This window comes from Caloenas nicobarica, chromosome 19, assembly GCF_036013445.1.
Source record: "Caloenas nicobarica isolate bCalNic1 chromosome 19, bCalNic1.hap1, whole genome shotgun sequence".
Classification (NCBI taxonomy): Eukaryota; Metazoa; Chordata; class Aves; order Columbiformes; family Columbidae; genus Caloenas; species Caloenas nicobarica.
Window position 1 is genome coordinate 11,013,909 of NC_088263.1, and position 17,203 is coordinate 11,031,111.

The following is a 17,203-nucleotide window of genomic DNA, read 5'->3' on the forward strand; positions in this document are numbered from 1 at the left end:
TAGAAAACATATGCACGGAAAATCTGTACGGTGCATGGTATACGGCATCTTTGGATAGCTTCAGTGAACATTCAACGCTGTCGGTGAGTTTGAGAACTACAAAAAACCATCGACCGTTGACTGTACCTTGAGGTTTATCACAAACCCTCTCTTAAATGGAAAGCTTGAACCTTCACAGTTTTTCACATATGGTTACCATTAACAGGTCATGATTTACTGATTATATTAAGAGCTACAAAGGTTGAGTTTTTCCAGTTCTTCTACTTTCACCAAAAATGAATTGCTATAAAAGAAATGTTTGTTTTCTCTTTAAAAAAACCAAAACACAGCAACTTTATAGTACAGCAGAATTTCTGCAAAACAAAGTGTCAGAGTAATGGAAGGTTTCGTATGGACAGCACAAAAGCAGTAATGTATCCACACCATATGGTACACTTGGAAACAAATCTGAGCACGGTATACATTCAAAATAGCAGAATCCAGGCCAGATCAGGAGGGAAACCTCCTTTCCATTTGGGCTGGCAACTTGAGCTTCACTGGAAAAAGCTTTGGAATGTCAGTTCATTTGCTCACAGAACCTGCGCTCGATTTCAGCAGCTGCTCGCCAGGAATGCCGGCCGGACCCGCACCCTGCCGCCAGCTCCAGCTGCTCCCGCGGCTCACGTGCTGCTGCACAGCCAGCCGGGGAACGCGCTGCCCCTCGGGGGCAGACAGCCCCTGCCCAGCAGCCCGCGGTACCCCAGGGCACCTCCCAGCGGGCTCCGTAGCTCCTGCCCGCACAGGGGTGCAGGGGTGCTCCCCCCAGGGACTGCAGAACCCAGAAAAGACGACAAGACTCAAAGCCTGTGCAGGGAACACTGTCTTGGGCCACTCTAGAAGAGCTCTTTAACATATATAATTTACTTCTGTATAGAGTCACAGCTGGGCAGCACTTCCAGAGCAGAGGCCTGTCCAGGCCCAGGAGAGCACGGGCTCCTGGAACTTACGGCTGTTCCCTCCAAGCACATTCTGCACCTTTGTCCAGAACGCTCTGAAGGAGCGGCACTGCGTCTTTAGCATCTAATGGCTGCAATCAACATTCATTGCTGTCGGTGGGTTTTCTTTTCTATCAACTCACTGATCAATGAATGCAAACTGCGGACCAGCCAGCTCAGAGACTGCAGTCACACAGCTCGGGCGTCTCCAGCAAGACAAGCGACTCCCGCTGTTTGCTGAAGCAGCATTGTATTCAAGCTACGTCTACGTAACTGTGTAAAGCACATCTATGGCTCTGCCATCATCTCAAGGAAGTTCAGGACACATCATCCAGCTCCTTTGGAGCACAGGTGCTCTTTGCCACCTGGCAGCCACTGCAACAATCAACATCTCACAGCAGTAAATTCTGGATAAAATAAGTATTTCTTGTAGAAAAGCAGCCATTGTAACAAGGCAGACACAGCTTTGAGGCATACAGACCATATGAAACATTCCAGGCACTTTGAGCTTCACCTGCTTATAGGAAATGAAACTTCCTCCTGCATGGCTTTGGATTGACAGGGACAGGAATGGGAGGGGGCAAAGCAGAAAATCTTGTTTCCTCCTCCATTTGCTTATAGGATTATTTTAAAGCAGCTTGTTCAGACATGCTGTGCTCACACCCCACAATAACAGTCTCCATAAGCTTGCTGCACAGTTCAAGTCAGAACTTACTAATGACTTTTAAACTCCAGTTAGGTGAATGTTCAAAATAAATCCCTGTTTGCTTGTTCTTCTAAAAGGCTTAAACTTGTTCAGTTCTATACAGGAGCAGCTTCACAGAGGTCACCAGTTACAAGCTAAACAGACTGAACTCTTCGCAAAACTGGGGCTTTAGAAAAAAAAAAAAATCTCCCCTCTCCCGCAGTCTGACAGTCATTCATAGCGATCATTTCTACCAAACCCCTCAGTAAGCACAGCAGTTTGATATAGGGAATTTACAGCAGTAGTACGAAAGTGAAGAGCCTGGGAGCATACCCATGGGAAACACAGAGGGGCCATCACCATTTGCTAATGCACAACAAGCAGAGGCTTAAACAGGCACTCCAGAGCTCAAATACTCTGGATGCACAAATAAGCTTAAGAATTCAGTTTTCTACTCTGTTGTGAAAATCCTCAAGTTTTTTTTGCTTTAATCATGTTTGGTAATGAGATGGCAAGGAAAAAAAAAAACACACATACTAGGGGAAAACAGGTTAGCAGACATGTTCAGAATTTTTGAAACTCCATGCTTGGGAAGCCTTAGATGTTTCTGGCACAAGCTGTTCGCTCCGTACCAGAGATCAGCAGAGCAGAGCCGCCTGCCCCCGGCACCAGCCCGGCAGGATGGCGCTGAGCACCAGCACAGACAGGGCAACCACTGCAGAACTGGGGGCTGAGAGCCCCCCAGCAGGAGCTGCAGGGCTCTGGCCGCCCACGCTAAGGACGTGGCTGCCCAGCTGTCACCCAGCCCGTGGGGTCACGGTGCCCGCACCCCGGCTGCTGCGGCTCCACCTGCCCACCAGCACTGAGGGGTTGATCAAAAGACAGGAAGACATCAAAAGAACTCAAGGAGCTCAGTTTATTTAGTTTATCAAAAGTTTATATAAATATCTTCATAGGGAACAGAGGTTTGACAAGCATTTTTCAGTTTAGCGAAAGATAAGGAGACAAGAAAGCTGAAGCTAGACAAATTCAGGCTAGCAATAATATACAATTAAGGGAAAAAGAGGGTAATTCAGTTCATATTAGATTGCCTTGCTTTTAGTATTTGGCAGATACATTATGATGTGAAAATACTCTGGAAAATTTAGGGGGTTTTGTACCATTTAATGCATGAGAGGCCTGAATGCAGCAGACCTGAGCTATGTCAGGCTATGAAGGTTCAACAGAATAATAGCCAATATATCTTCATAAACTAGACATGTCTAAACAGCAACTTAAATTAGTCTACATACGCATGTGAAGTTATCTGTTTCCTTATACAAGTGATGAACAGCATGAAAACCTAGCTAGATGCCTACCCAAGTGTGCTTCATTAATGAACACCAATAACTACACACATGTGCAACTCTGAACCTATTTATACATTTGTTACACATGACTGTGCTCATTATAAGGGGAACCATACTTATTGTAGAGGAACCACAGTTTGCCAAAACTTCAAAGCTCTCCAGTAAAAGTGCAAGTCCATGAGCACGATGCCAGCAGCAGAAAGGAAAGTGTCCTGACTCTGGAAGGCTTTTAGCAATTCTGAACATCTGAGCATTATTTGTAAAATGAGTTGTCAGTAGTCTATCACATTTGAAAAATCCAGAGACTTTCCGAAAAATGACATGAAAACTTGCTTTAAATGAGAGCACACAGAGCTCACCCCTTTGAGCACAACTGTTTCCCATGGATGCCAGAACTTCCACAAGTCTGACAAGGACTTGTTGCCATCTAGTGGGTTATAATCGACAGAATGCACTTGGTCCTTTGACACAGCAAATGCCACTAGATGGAGTGTTAAGAATTCTGAATCCATATTACTTTAGGTGTCCAGCAGCTCAGATTTTCACAGTCTCAAAAAGTTACAGGCCCAGAATTACAGTGCAATTGAAGAGAATTTCCCCAACTGCTTTCAGTTTCATGAGAAATCCCAGACTACGGATTTCCCAGTATAATACTGATACACTTAGAATACTTTAATTTCAGCATAATCTACCAGCACCTCAGGAGTTTCTCACTGTAACATACAGGCATCTCCACAGCTTTCACAGAGGTATCTCTGGCAGAAGAGCTCTCATGCAACCTACGTTCTGCTGCTGTAAATAGTGATGTGCAGACCTGCTCTGTGAGAAAGAGCTGGTCAGCTATCGGATACGGGAATCCTCACCTCCAGGAGTGAACGTTAGCTCTAAAACTTTGCTCAAAGTCTCTACCGTGAAGTATGAACTAATGTCTTGGAATTATCTCAAAGAGAAAGTGCACCTCATCACATAGCAAGAAAGGGGTACTTACTGCCCATGGGGTTCACAGGAGGGACGGGAGAGGAGGAACTCATCTGCTCCACATCTGCAGCTAATGGGAAAATGAAAACGAGAGAGTTGGGATCTGCATGTTACCAAGAAGTCTTTACTTTCAAAAACTTTCATGTACATTTCAATTGAATATGTGTATCTTGGGTCATCTGAGGAAGATGCTTTGAGATACAGATAGTTTAGCAATGTTGTCCTTTCCTCTTTTAAGGTATTTCTATCTCATAGACGTTATCTGCAGATCTACTTTTCTGAGCAGTCATATCAGTAGTCTAACTTGTGATGGTTTGAGAATATCAATTCAGAACAATGTCCAGCACAAAGAAACCCTGAATGTCAGCCTTGGACTGTATACAGTATTAACTTGTGAGTGGAGCATTACTGGGGAATGAAAGGACAGTCTCCCATCTGTGTCCAGTGCACCTGTAAAAGATTCCTGATAGGAAGAGACATCCCCTTCCAAAGGTTTGCAAAATGCTGGCAGTTGATCTGAAGCAGTATCAGAAACAAGTATCTTTAAATACAGATGCTCCAAAAGCTTTATTTTCTGACAGCTGAAAGAAGAAACAGAACTACCTTCCTGTGTTTGCCAATAAAAAATCCAAAGTCGGAACATGATCTGCACCAGATGCCCTCAGCATTTTGAGAAGGATCCAGCTTTCCAGGACCCAAATCAGGAAAGAACCATCTTCCAGTAACAGCATTAGTTTTAACTTAAAATGAGGTAAAGAAAGAATACATTCTTTGGGGCTTGGTGTCTCTCTCAAGAAGCCACATGCACTCTTGCCACATCACCACAAGTGCCCAAGTCAAACAAACCAGTCTCCATCTCCATCATGTTGATGCTAGTAGATACCACATAATTATATGTTATGTAATTCTCACTTAGCTTTAAGACCCAATAAATGCATACTACAAGTTTACATTCCTAACCACAGAACAGAGTCCCAGAAGCATAAGCTCAGCCCACAGCCAGGCTTTGCCACTGGTCCCAGTCCTGCGTTTCACATTCTTACAATTCCAGTTCACCCAGCAGCAGGCAGCTCCCTGCACGCCACTGTTTACTCTGGGAAGTGCAAAGTTCTGCCCTAATTAGGCAAACCACAAACAAATGTAAACACTTTAGCAGACCATTTTCACCGAATGTGGAGAGCAGCGTAGCACCACTTAGATCCGCTTCATCCTCCTGCCGCGCTGAGCAAGCACTTCACCTGATCCTACCTGGTGTTGCTGCACAACACTCACAGCTTTAGTTTAACACCCTGAATACCAGTGACAAACACAATGACAGTTATATCCAGACATGCCATGGGTTATTCCTGTCCTCCATTCAATTATGAAGACATTTACTGCCTGGAACATCTAAACATTCATTTATAATCTCACTTGGCTCTTCCTTGCAGTTCCTGCACTGCAAGTGTTCCGAAAGCTGCGTGTGCCATGCGAGGCTGCGGCATTCCTGACACGCTCCAAGAACCTTCCTCAGGCATCTGATCTGCTTACAGGAAAAACTGGATTTTGTCTTCCCATTTTCCACCTTATTACTATAATCTCCCTAATGTGGGAAGATTCTTCCTATGCACTACAGCAATTTCAAGTACCTGGAAAGTGTTTTATATTTTTTCCCCTATTTAAAGCTACACATTTTCACATATAGTCAAACTAGCCTGAGAAGTACAGCATTAAAGTTACTTCAGCTCTTGTGAGAGTGGCGAGATGGAGCCCGTGTGTCAGTAGGGAGCGCAGCTCGGCTCCCGGCAGGGCCGCAGCACCAGATGGTGGTTCAGAGGTACCTGCCGCCGGGCAGATGGCCGGAGCAGCGCGGGCACAGAGACCCTGGTGTGAGGAACAGCTACACCTGTGAACATCTGCAATAGCTCAGCAAGAGTCACTCAAAGTTAACCAAATAACGAATGTACTGCCTAAAGAGACATTTCTGAGCAGTAAGCATTTAGAGAGCCACTGTAAATTTAAATCCCGTAGTTTTAGATTGTTCATTGTAATGCCACATTAAAGGCTATAAACAGCAAAAGGCTAACAGTATTTCCTAGCTATACCTGGAAAGGATAATTTCAGTTCATGCTTGAAATCATAGATTTTAATTACTATTTCTAACACGTTCGCCAAGGCTATCACACTGCAGACACAGCTGCCTGGCTGCTCAAGTTCCAAGTCTAGAGTTGCCTCAGTGTCCCATCCAGTGCTGCTGTGACCCAGCCACACGGGACACCGTGCGACACCGCGCGACACCGCCAGGACTGCAGAGCACGAGCCGGGAACCCGGCGGGGCTACGGTACCAGCAGAGCACGAACACCTCTACACCCGTGTGCTACCGGCAGATGGGTGTTTGTAATCGATTAATATCAAAATCATACTTCAAATTATTTTTTTTTTTGTTACAAAGTATATAAAAGCACAAGTACTTATCCTACAACTTGCCTTGAATGGGTGGAATTCTAAGTTTCTCTCGTCCATGTAAATTAATATTAAAAAAATTTCAGACAGCTCTTTATTAAACATGGCAATGGTGGTTTTGTTCTCTTCACATACCCTTGACCGTTTTCATTTCCATCATTATAATGCAACACATTAAACACCTCAAAACAGTTCCACTAAGAGAGGAGATATGGATTAACAACCAGCTAAGATTTTTTGGAAACTGGTTTGCTCTAAAAGATGAAAAGGACAAAAGTCTGCTCAGCTATGAAGAACAGCTGCTGCCAATACAACTATTTACCCTCTGACCTCTCCTCTGCCCAGTAAGTGAACAGTGCCAATTGTTTTCTTGTATTATATACTGTTTACAAGCCCTGAGTGGCATGAAAGGAATTAATAATTTAGCTCATGGAGCTGATGACCTTTATTGGGGTACCCCTATTTGCTGAGCAGAAATCAGAGCAAAAAGCTCCCTTGAAGCCACAGGGTTTCTTTAAGAGTATCTCACTTTACAGCCTAATTGGCCACCATAACATAAATCAATTATTTATCCTGTTTTAAGCAACAATGCTACCTATTCTCAAGCACTCGATCTCTAACTTCCCTTGTATCAAGCCAGGCCTTGTTCTTTGACTTTTACAGCTGTATAGTAAACACGATGGCAAGGATGGCTTGGAGAACTCTGCAGGATTAGGAAGGTTTGGGAACACCAGCAAAAAGAGGTTATGCTATTTTGAACTTCTCTTGACCTTTGACTGCCCTTGTCCCTGTTTATGCTAATTGAAGGGGTATTTGGGCTACTCCTAGAAATGAACTTAGCCTGAACCTGTGACATAGCATTGGACCTGGAAGATATGGTGCAGGAGTTGTGGTACCCCTCCCCACAGGTACCTGCCGTACGGGAAGGGGACGGGAGGTAAAACACGGTGCCCTGAGCAGATGCAGGGACACCCACAGTCACAATAAGCAGAACGTGCTGATTCGGTGAGTTGCATCATCTTGCAGCACTTGAGCAGCTGCTGGCCTGCTGCAGATCAGTCACACCATCCAGCTGGTGAAATGCTGCGGTGCTTGCGGGGTTGCAAACTGAAGGACATCCACATGGTAAAACCTCAGTAAGTTGGATAACATTTGAGTAAAGGCTTTCTGAAATAAGCACACTATAAAACCAGGAATTCTGACCTTGGAAAAAATGCAGATAATCTAACATAGGATTATAGACTTCTCCCCTCGCAAAGTTAAAACCGAGGCATCAGAACTTCGTGTAAGAGATGGTGCTCCATACTTCAGACCTTTCAGTAGAATTAGACTTCTATTATCATTGAATAATTCAGGTCGGTCAGACATGACCTCCCTATGGTGAATGCTCCCAGTTACCTTCCTGTCCCCGTCCCGTCCCTGGCAACCCCTTCCAGCAGGATTCACCCCGTGCTCCTCCAGGCGCTGAGACCAGGCTGGCCAGCCTGCAGCTCCCGCCAGCTGCCGCACAGAGCTGAGCCAAAGGTGATTCATTACCCCTTATCAGCCCAATTTTACTATACAGAGACATTCCTCCCCTTTCCCCTACATAGGGTAGGGCTTCTTGTCTCACCTCAACACTGAAAACACACGCTGTTTGCAAAGAGGAGTGGGAAGTAAGGTCACCTCATGATAAATACTTTGAATTATTTTCATTGACATGGAAAATAATCACAGCTCCTGCTTACCAGCGTAACTGGAAGGAAACACAGAAGTTTAATGCTCCACATACTTAAAGAGCTATACCTGCACTGTATTCCTCAATAAACAAAATGCCTGTTTACATTCCAGTAAAATTCTGTCAGCATGGTATCTGATTTATTGATGCCATCAAAAGTCACAGGATTCCTGAAATGCCTCCTGAGACAGAAAAAAATCAAAGTAGACAGGAGATGTGTGTTGCTGTGGTATCAGCTTCACCGCATGGTTACAGCCTAGATTTCCAGCAGCATTCTGCATTTTCTGAAGCTGAGCACAGCCGCTCCTGGAGCTCAGTCCTGGCCCGCACGGGGGGACGAGCCCCCCCGGGGCCAGCCAGGGTCAGGCTGCTCCAGCCAACCCCGGCCGCTAAAGGCGTTCCTAGAAATTGTGCATCTTCATTTAGGCTTCTAGGCTACAGAAAGGGAAAGCTTAGTACATAGTCAAGAAGCAAAGCTTTTCAGAAAAATAATGACGATGAAGAAAGGCTCCAGGCATGTCCTAAACAAGAAGTGACATTGGGTCACTTAGTGTGAGCCCCAGGAGGGAACTGGAACCACCACAGTCTCACCAAAAAACACTGCTCACTAAAACGTCTTTCTTTGCCTGGAAATTGAAATCCATGTTAATCTTTCTCCACAGATCAATACTGGAATGTTTTACAATCTTATGGTGACATTTCCTTTCACTTTCCAAGTGTTTCATTCAGAAGGGACATGTTTGCGATGCTGAACGGTTCCTGCAGCCAGGCTTCCCTGCACAGGCACATCAGTGCAGCACCGCAGGTCACATCCAACTAGCACAAACGAAGGCTTCCGAAAGCAGTATGTCCCTTATTCACAAGGCTCAACTGCTTTTAAAAGGCACTCCATCCTATCTCAAGGATAAAAAAAGCCTACAAAATGAAGCAATAACCAATAGGAAAAATCTATCAAGCTGCCTCTCTCTTTTTGGGCGATTCACAATATTGTAAGAGATCAGCATCAGAGTTTTATGCAGCATTACACTATCAGCATTCCAATGCAGCACTGTCAGTATTAGATAAGCAGTAAACATAAAAGACCTACTTTCAATTTCCAAAGGACCACATTAGTGCTTTTTGCTACTGCATTACAACAACAGGCACTTACTCAAATATTTCCATCTGTTCCACAGCCAGCACTTCTCAGCATGCAACACCCCATTCCACAGGCATGCTGTCTTTGTCCCTAGACATGACATTTTGCATCTTCTGTACCATTTTGGTTGAATAGGATATCGCCTACTAGGCAGCCCAGACTGCTCCAATATTGAAAGATCAATTGCACAATCATTCTGTGAATCTGTGGAAATTCTGTATTTACTTTTTGATCACTGATAAAGTGTTGGCCAACACAAGGCATACTACTACAGCAAAATCCATCTACTGAGTCCACTAGAATGCCTTCTATTAAAAAACAGAACTAATATTTTACAAAATTAGAGATGCCACTGATATTTTTTAGAAGTTATCAACCCAGATTAATAGTCATCTACTGATAAATAATAGCACATGATGACAGAGAATATGCCAGAAATCATGTTGCAAATTAGCCAGTGTTGCCGGAGGTAAGTGGTTCTAGACACTGACCAGCACGTCAGGATAGAAACACCACTGCAAACAGACCTTTCATCAAAGCTGGTACCGTGCTCTTGGAATTCAGCAGCTAGTGCACAAGTGGCACCGACACTGGGATCCTGGAGAGGCACTGACACGCCATGTGTCTGAAAACTGCTTTTGTCTCCAACCTCAAGGTTAACCAACATAACAGCATTTATCTTCAAATTTGAATCAGTGGCAGTAATAGCACAGCTTCTAACTCTAACAGACTTGAGCCACACGCTGCCAACAGCTCCGAGCACTTGGCTCGCTGCGCCAGCCTGGGGATGAGAAGACCAACTAGTACTTACTAGTGGATGAATCGTGCTCGGGGGGAGGATCTTGACAGAATCCTAGAATGTGAAAAATAGGTGTAAGCACTACACAAGTTTCCTCATTGTTACCACACATGCACAGAAAGACTGAATCATCAAAATCAACCTGTGAATGTATAATCAACATTAAAACAGCATTAGAGGGAAAAAGCTTTCCAAGCACCTAGGTACAGTACATTCCTGTGATGCTCAACTGTGAAATGAGATGGTTGAGGACACCGACAGCAAACAGGAGCTGGGCCCACCGTGGAGTGTGCACACTCCAGCAGCGAGGCACTTCAAACAAATCATCGCCGGCGCCGAGGAGCTGCTGCTTGTGAGAAGGGGCTTGTGCTCTCCTGAAAGCCTTCGTGTGCTGAAACACAAAACAAGCACTACAGAAAGCCAGCAATTTCAATAGGCGGCAAATCAAATTGCAACAAGTCAGGCAGCATTTCATGTGAGGGGCAGTTCAGGCCGATCTAGTCTTGTGTGGGGGCAAGGGAAGAGCCCCCGTGCTGCAGTGTGATACCTGCTGGGGATCCACGCGAGCCCCCAGTCCTGGCCTGCGGCACGCTCATCTGCACAGCTTCCAGCACACGGAGAGCACGCTCCAGCTGCAGAGCCACTGACGCTAACATGCTTTAAAGCTGCAGCTTAATTGTAATCCCTGTGCTAGGGCTCATCCTCCTGTTTCTCTGCACCCATCCAGCACAGCAACCCTTGGGAAAGCACCATTTGGTGCCACCATTAGGACTGTTCCCTCTACGAGGCCATGGCACGGATGGGACCCGACCCGTGGGTCAGTCGTCAAGGCTTCAGACCAGCCAGCCGCAGCAGGACACAACACAGGCACAGCAATTAACTGCTGCACCTACACCCTCAAGAACATAGGTCCATACTTTGTTTCTTGGCAGTATTCACAGCATTAAATAAGGAACCGAGCAAGTCGCTGCAGACAATTGGCAGCGTATCAGTTCAGACATCTCCACTGACTTAATAAAGTCATAAAACGGCAGATATGCGCCCAGCAGCTGTGCCAGCTTCCAGCAGCGATTCAGCCTGTCCTCGCACGGTTCCTGCCGCGCTGGCACCCCGAGGTGGCCGTCCCTGTGCCAGGCTCCGCAGGGCACAGCTCCACCGCTGCACACACTTCAATATTATCTCTGGCAACTGTCTCAACTCTTGAGATCTTCATACTTAAAAACCACAGACTCTTGAGTTCTCGCCTCATATGTTAAAAAGGAAACACTCTAAAAATCAGAAGCACTCTCACCTCGGCACTCCCTGCTGTTCGCCGCTGTCGCGGTTCACAGATGGCCGCGTTGCGCTTGGCCAGCAGTATGGGGCAAGGCTTGTCATCCGAGCGCCCTCACCCCAGCCACAAACCGCGTCCAAGCTTGAAAACACCTTAGGCACCCAAAGGAAATAACACCGGTGTGAGCCGCTCTTTAGCGGACCGAAGCAGGTTAGGACGGTTCTGGAGCGGCTGCGCTGCACCGGGAACCAGCTCCGCACCAGCTACATCACTTCAGGTCATGCAAACCCCCAGTTTTACAGCGCACAGCACACTGCTGTACCAGAACTCTTTTGCAATGGAGAAAAGCCAAAACTTTACTTCAAGAGAGCTTTAGATTCAAGGTCATTTCAGAGCTTTTAATTACTAACTGGGATTTTGTCCTCAGCATTTCAGCGCAGCTGGTGATCTCAGTCATTAACTGTCACACAGGTGCATTGCAGAGGATCCCCGTTCCTGCCTGGCTCACCTCGGCACCGCCAGCTCCATCCACAAGCTCCGGGACTTGCTACGGCCATCAAACCAGCCCAGCGTGGCATTTAAACGTGTATTAAACACCAGTGACAAAGAAGTCAAGACTATTTCTGATGCAGTGTTTCTAAGTAAAGGGTCAGAAATGCTCTTCCTTGGCAGATACAGGATGCAGCGGGACAGTAACTGTTGTTCCGAAGGTGCTTTGCAGACAGCTGTATGCCAGGAAAATGCACATCATGTTGGACACAGGTCGGAGCCCTGACTCATGTTCTCCATGAAGACAGCGGGGGTCAGAGCCTGTGCTGGGGGACCCCGTCCCTTCCCTGCCCACCCTCCGGCCGTGCCCCAGTGCTCTCCCAGCCCCAGGGAAGCCCCACACAAAAGGCTCTTGGCCTCCCACCATCCAGGAAAAACTGGCACTTTCCTGAGAGTATTTGTGGAGAAGTGCCAGATTTTTTAAAGTTACACCATTTGTTTCCAGTTTCTGTAACTATTGAAATAGAAAAGCAGACCCAGCACTTGAAGCACAGAGCCAGGTCTGTGTCCAGCCCTCGACTGCACACAGGTTAACGGGGAGCAGCTCCAGACCCCCGGGTGCCCCTGCTCCGCCACCACCCAGACGTTCCTCAGGCACCCCAGGGAGACACGGACCAGAGCTCGGTGGGGCCACGAAGCTCAATGCCTCTTATTTCCTACCATACATGCAAGAGACGTTTTCCTCGGGAAGGAATTCTAGTGATCTACTTGCCAATTGTTTTACCATAAGTATTACAGCATTCCTTATGTAGCAGCTATTGCAGAGGCTTCCATAAAAAAGTTATAAACAACTCTGTTCCAATCTATAGCATCTTACCAGGAAATAACTCAAACAACCCCTATCCACTTGCTACAGTAAAATATCCAACAGATGTTGACAACTACCATTTACTTATTACTGGGCAACCTATATATCTACATATTTCTTTAACAGAAGATAGAAAAAGAGAACAAGCATCCAGAGGGACATTTCTTCCCAAGTATCAGTTTGAAATAGGACCTATTTCAAACTTACGTAGTTTCATGAAGAAAGTACAAAATTTTAAAATTCTGATCCTCTGGAGAAAAATATCCTGCTGCTGTATTTGCTGCTTACAGGACACAGCAGTTTGGGAACAGGAGACAAAACCTTCACCTATCAGCTACAGAAAGGGAATGAAAAAAAGTCTCAAAGCAAAACATAGTTCATCACTGGAAACAAAATCTTTAGTTCAAGCTCGGGTTGCCTGTACAACATTAAAGCCTTTTCTTTTACAAAAGACAGAGTCCTTTATACCAAGGGTATAAGTTACTACTTGTGAATAAGCACAAACACTTTTACTCTGTCAACATGAAGGGACATTTTTGGTAGGGCAAGCGATCCCTGTTTCCCACGTTGTGTGATTGATTAAGCTCTGTCCCTTAGAAGAGCTGATTGGTTTCCTGGTGCCAGGAAAATGATTGATGAATATTTCAAGCCATGGGCCTCTCTTCCCGCTGGGTGTCCTTTTCACAGGTCTCCAATGGGCCTGGGGATTTTTTTTCAAGACTAGGAAGTGTCATTTTTATGGATATCATCCTGTGATAGGGACAGTTCACTGAGCGGAGCACTATGTAAATCAAAGTGGAATACTAAAGGTCAGCTCAAGTGTTAAGGTGACAGAGCCACACAGCACATACCAGGTAAGCAGGAAAACACAAGAGGGCAAGGAAAAGCCTCCCAATGCCAGCAAGGCAAGCAGGAGAGCTGAGTGACCACCCTTGACTCGCTCCTGCAAACGGCAGCTCGAGCCATTACACACCACCAGCACCAAGTGGTTTTTCTCCGCTTCATCAAACACTGCAACGGGCCGTCAGACCCATTCTGTGGGAGCTGGGGTTTCCTTGCTTTTTAGGTACACGTGCGCACTTTCAAGAAAAAAAAAACTTCAAAGCTCAGAAACGCATTCTGCCTGGCAAGCACCAACTAAATATCTAATGAAGCAGCAATCATGAGGCTAAGATGTGATTTCCCAGTTCACATGCTAGATCAGAGTTTTATGAATCTTCAAACCCATCTCCAAGCATCTTATGGTCAGCATAGTCTTTTCATTTCAAATCATATGATGTCATTAATAGAATAGCAGTTAGCTTTTATGGGTGTTCAAGAAAGTTGATGAACCTGACACCACAAAAAGGTGACCAATCAGCATTTCATCGCAAGGCTGCGAGCTGCAGGAGAGGATCACAAAACCACAGAACAGCCACAACAGCTGTAATTTCAACCAGTTCCTACAATACTACCAGGAAAATTTCTTCCTGCTACCAGTTCTATCTTTGCTGCTGTGTACAGAACACTTAAGCTTTCATTACCATTTCACAGGTGCTTTAGGCAAATAGGACATCTAAAGTAACAGTATACTTACAAATAATTCTTGGTAATATTGCCAAATAATATAAAGTCAAGTTACAGCTGTGAGACTGAAGGGGCTTTTGGAGGACAAGTTGGTGTTCAGCAGAACTTTCAGAAACCAGTTCTTTGCAAATATTTTTACTACGACCATGACAGGCATCATTTAATCACCTGGCTTCATGATGAGGGCTCCAGAACAATTCCCACAGATAAACGCTGTGCTTCTCCGCAGTGCCAGGGTCAGCATCAGCCAAGTGAAATAACCCCAGCATGTACAGAGCTGCACAGCGCACACCATCTGACGGGTGAGGAACCAGCACGGCTCACCTGAGCACACCGAGCACCTTTGGGAACACAGCCCAGTGCTGCTGTTCCTGCTGCAACAGGAGCAATGTGGTGCTGTACGACAAGAGAACACTGCGATTTAGTCCCAGGGGCTTCAGAACTCTGGATTAAATTTCCACCAAAAAAACCCTAAAGTTTGCACCAAGTTTGAGCTGAGAGATATTTCCAGACAAGGTCACCACAGCAGTTTGTAGTCAGCCAAGCATTGGAGCCCTGGTGAATTTATCGGGATTTTTTTCTGGTGCATCCACAAATGGAAAGAGGGCTTAAAAAAAAATCCTTCGCACTGACCAGATGCTTCTCTAAGTTTAAATTTCACCACCAATCCAAGCCTATAACTGAGATGATTAGGCAACGGGAGGTAGACATGTAACTAATACTCTCTGAAGGACACGGGTCCACCCTTTGTAAATGAAACCTCCTTATCGAAGAGCTGTGGTAGAATTAAGATCCTCCAGACATATACTGCTTTTAAGATAAGTTATTGGTAATCATTTACCAATAAAGAACTTCACCAAAGTTAGCCTATCGGTGGTGTATTTCCTCTAACAAAATCTGTGCAGAATCATTTTTATCAATGTATAAAATCTGGACATCTTCTAATTAGGTAATGAGAGCTGTAATAATTTAGACTACAGCTAAAGCTCGAAGGGTCCTCTTGCCCCCCAACTTCCCTTTCTCAATTAACTCTGCAAAGTGATAACCACTCCGGCTTAAAGGCTAAAAAAAGGAAAGGATCGAAAGGCCAGTTTAATAGAGCTGGAGGGAAGAACGCACTGAGGTCCCCAGCAGCCAGCTGATGAAACCCGGGCCAATTCTCTATGTAAATGACTTCATTAGAATTACCAGATTACACTGCTGAAGGCCCTATTTAAATAGGCAGTTTATCAGCAGGATAAACTGTGCTCTCATTCTCAGAGAATGCTAGTGTGAATGCATTTGTTCAAAGCTACCACCATATAAGAGTTGAACAGTAATTTAATAAAGCACTTGCACGTTCCCTCCCACCCCAAAAAAAAAAAAATCACAAACGACTTGCTGGAGACAGGACAGAAAGATGACTATTGCCTCCCAACAATCAAGAAACAATCTTCTAGATGGAAAAGTTGCCTCATTTTCTATAATACAGGTTATTTATACACTGAAAAAATCCTGTTGGTGCAGTGTCATGACACACACTGCATCTGCTGAACATACACTGCCAGTCCTGGGTTTAGTACGAAAAGGCATGCATAAACCCATTTTCCTGATTAATGATCTACAGAGGCCATCAATACCAAATTCCAACTCTACACCAAGAGGCATTTTTCCATCTTGCCATCAAATTGTAACAAAATATTCAAGTTCCTCCTAAATTACAAGTCTTTTACTTCCCATCACAGACCCAAGCTCAGAATTCTATTATTTATTATTGTCTATTACTATTTACAAAAGCGAGAGCCATCTGCATTCAAAAGCCAGTACTGAGTCAAAATAACGCTGTAGCTTCTTGTTTATTCAGAGACATTTGACTTCAGCAGCATTGCCATTCGACAACTCCATTTGTTTTTCTTCCTAAATCTTCAAAGAAATGTTTATAGCAAGTAAACTAAGACCTAACTATATCAATGAAATCGTCTTTGTTAAGCAAAGGCTTATCTCATCAGATGCAAAGCAATCAAGCATAAAGAGCCACTAAAAATGTCAGTGTGTGCCAGCAGAGTTTGAGAGGCTGTGGAAAAAGGAAGGGACGCAAGCAGGGGGATTTTTCTTTGGAAACTTCACATTCTCTGTGCTCTTACAACCTTCCTCTTCTCTCTGCTGTGAACTTCATCCAAATTAGTAATCTGCCTATCTTAAACTCTGGTAATTTTAAAGGAGCACAAAATTCAAGTAGTTTCCTGATACTTAAATCTGTCTTCCAAGATCATACCACACAAAGATATTCTATATAACCTGTTTTATCACTGCTTTAGTTAAAACATAAAATAATTAAAACCGTGTAAAAGCCGTCATGTTTCATTCACAGGGAAAAAAGATGTCAACAGAAGCTACAAGGAAACTGCTCTTAAATGGGACCCTGTTGAGAAATAATTGCTAGTAGTGCAGGAAAAATGAATACCCTAATAAAATTATTTTTAAACTGATTTTATTCATTGTCTTTGATTTAGACAATGATAAAATGTTTCTTACATAAAAGGGGATGTACTCAAATTGACAAGGGAAAATCATCATCTTGTATTCTAAGAATGTCAAATGCCCCTTCAAATAACAAGACTGTAATTCACCATAACTGCTGAAATGAAATCATGTAACTGCATTTCAAAGTTATTCTGAGGCTTCTTTCACTGAAGACACCAATAAACTTACAGCAGTTCACTCAGGGTTAACATAGAAACCACACGGAGAGCTTAAGCTCAATGATTTTAACATAGCCACCAAGAATATAATGCTAGTTTTTATATATATATATATCTTCTGTATGCATGTCACACAATTTTAACTTTCCATAAAGAGTGAAGATGCTATACTTCAAGGCAGCAGAAGTGCTACGAACCTTCCTTAAAAAGGGGAAATGTTAAAGACCATTCGTTTTCCATTAC

At 44.5% G+C, this 17,203-nt stretch overlaps 1 protein-coding gene across 3 annotated transcripts in view; it reads right to left on the bottom strand.

Annotated features, from left to right (window-relative positions):
* The window catches only part of NR6A1 (nuclear receptor subfamily 6 group A member 1), a 73,183-nt gene that overhangs the window by 54,575 nt on the left and 1,405 nt on the right, over window positions 1-17,203 (bottom strand). For 2 of the 3 annotated variants that reach the window (XM_065648671.1, XM_065648670.1), the window contains exon 2: window positions 3,997-4,056. The exons of the other annotated variant lie outside the window; for it this stretch is intronic. In XM_065648671.1, coding sequence (XP_065504743.1) covers window positions 3,997-4,056 — 60 coding nt within the window. The remainder of the gene's footprint in view (window positions 1-3,996; window positions 4,057-17,203) is intronic. 3 annotated transcript variants of the gene reach the window in all.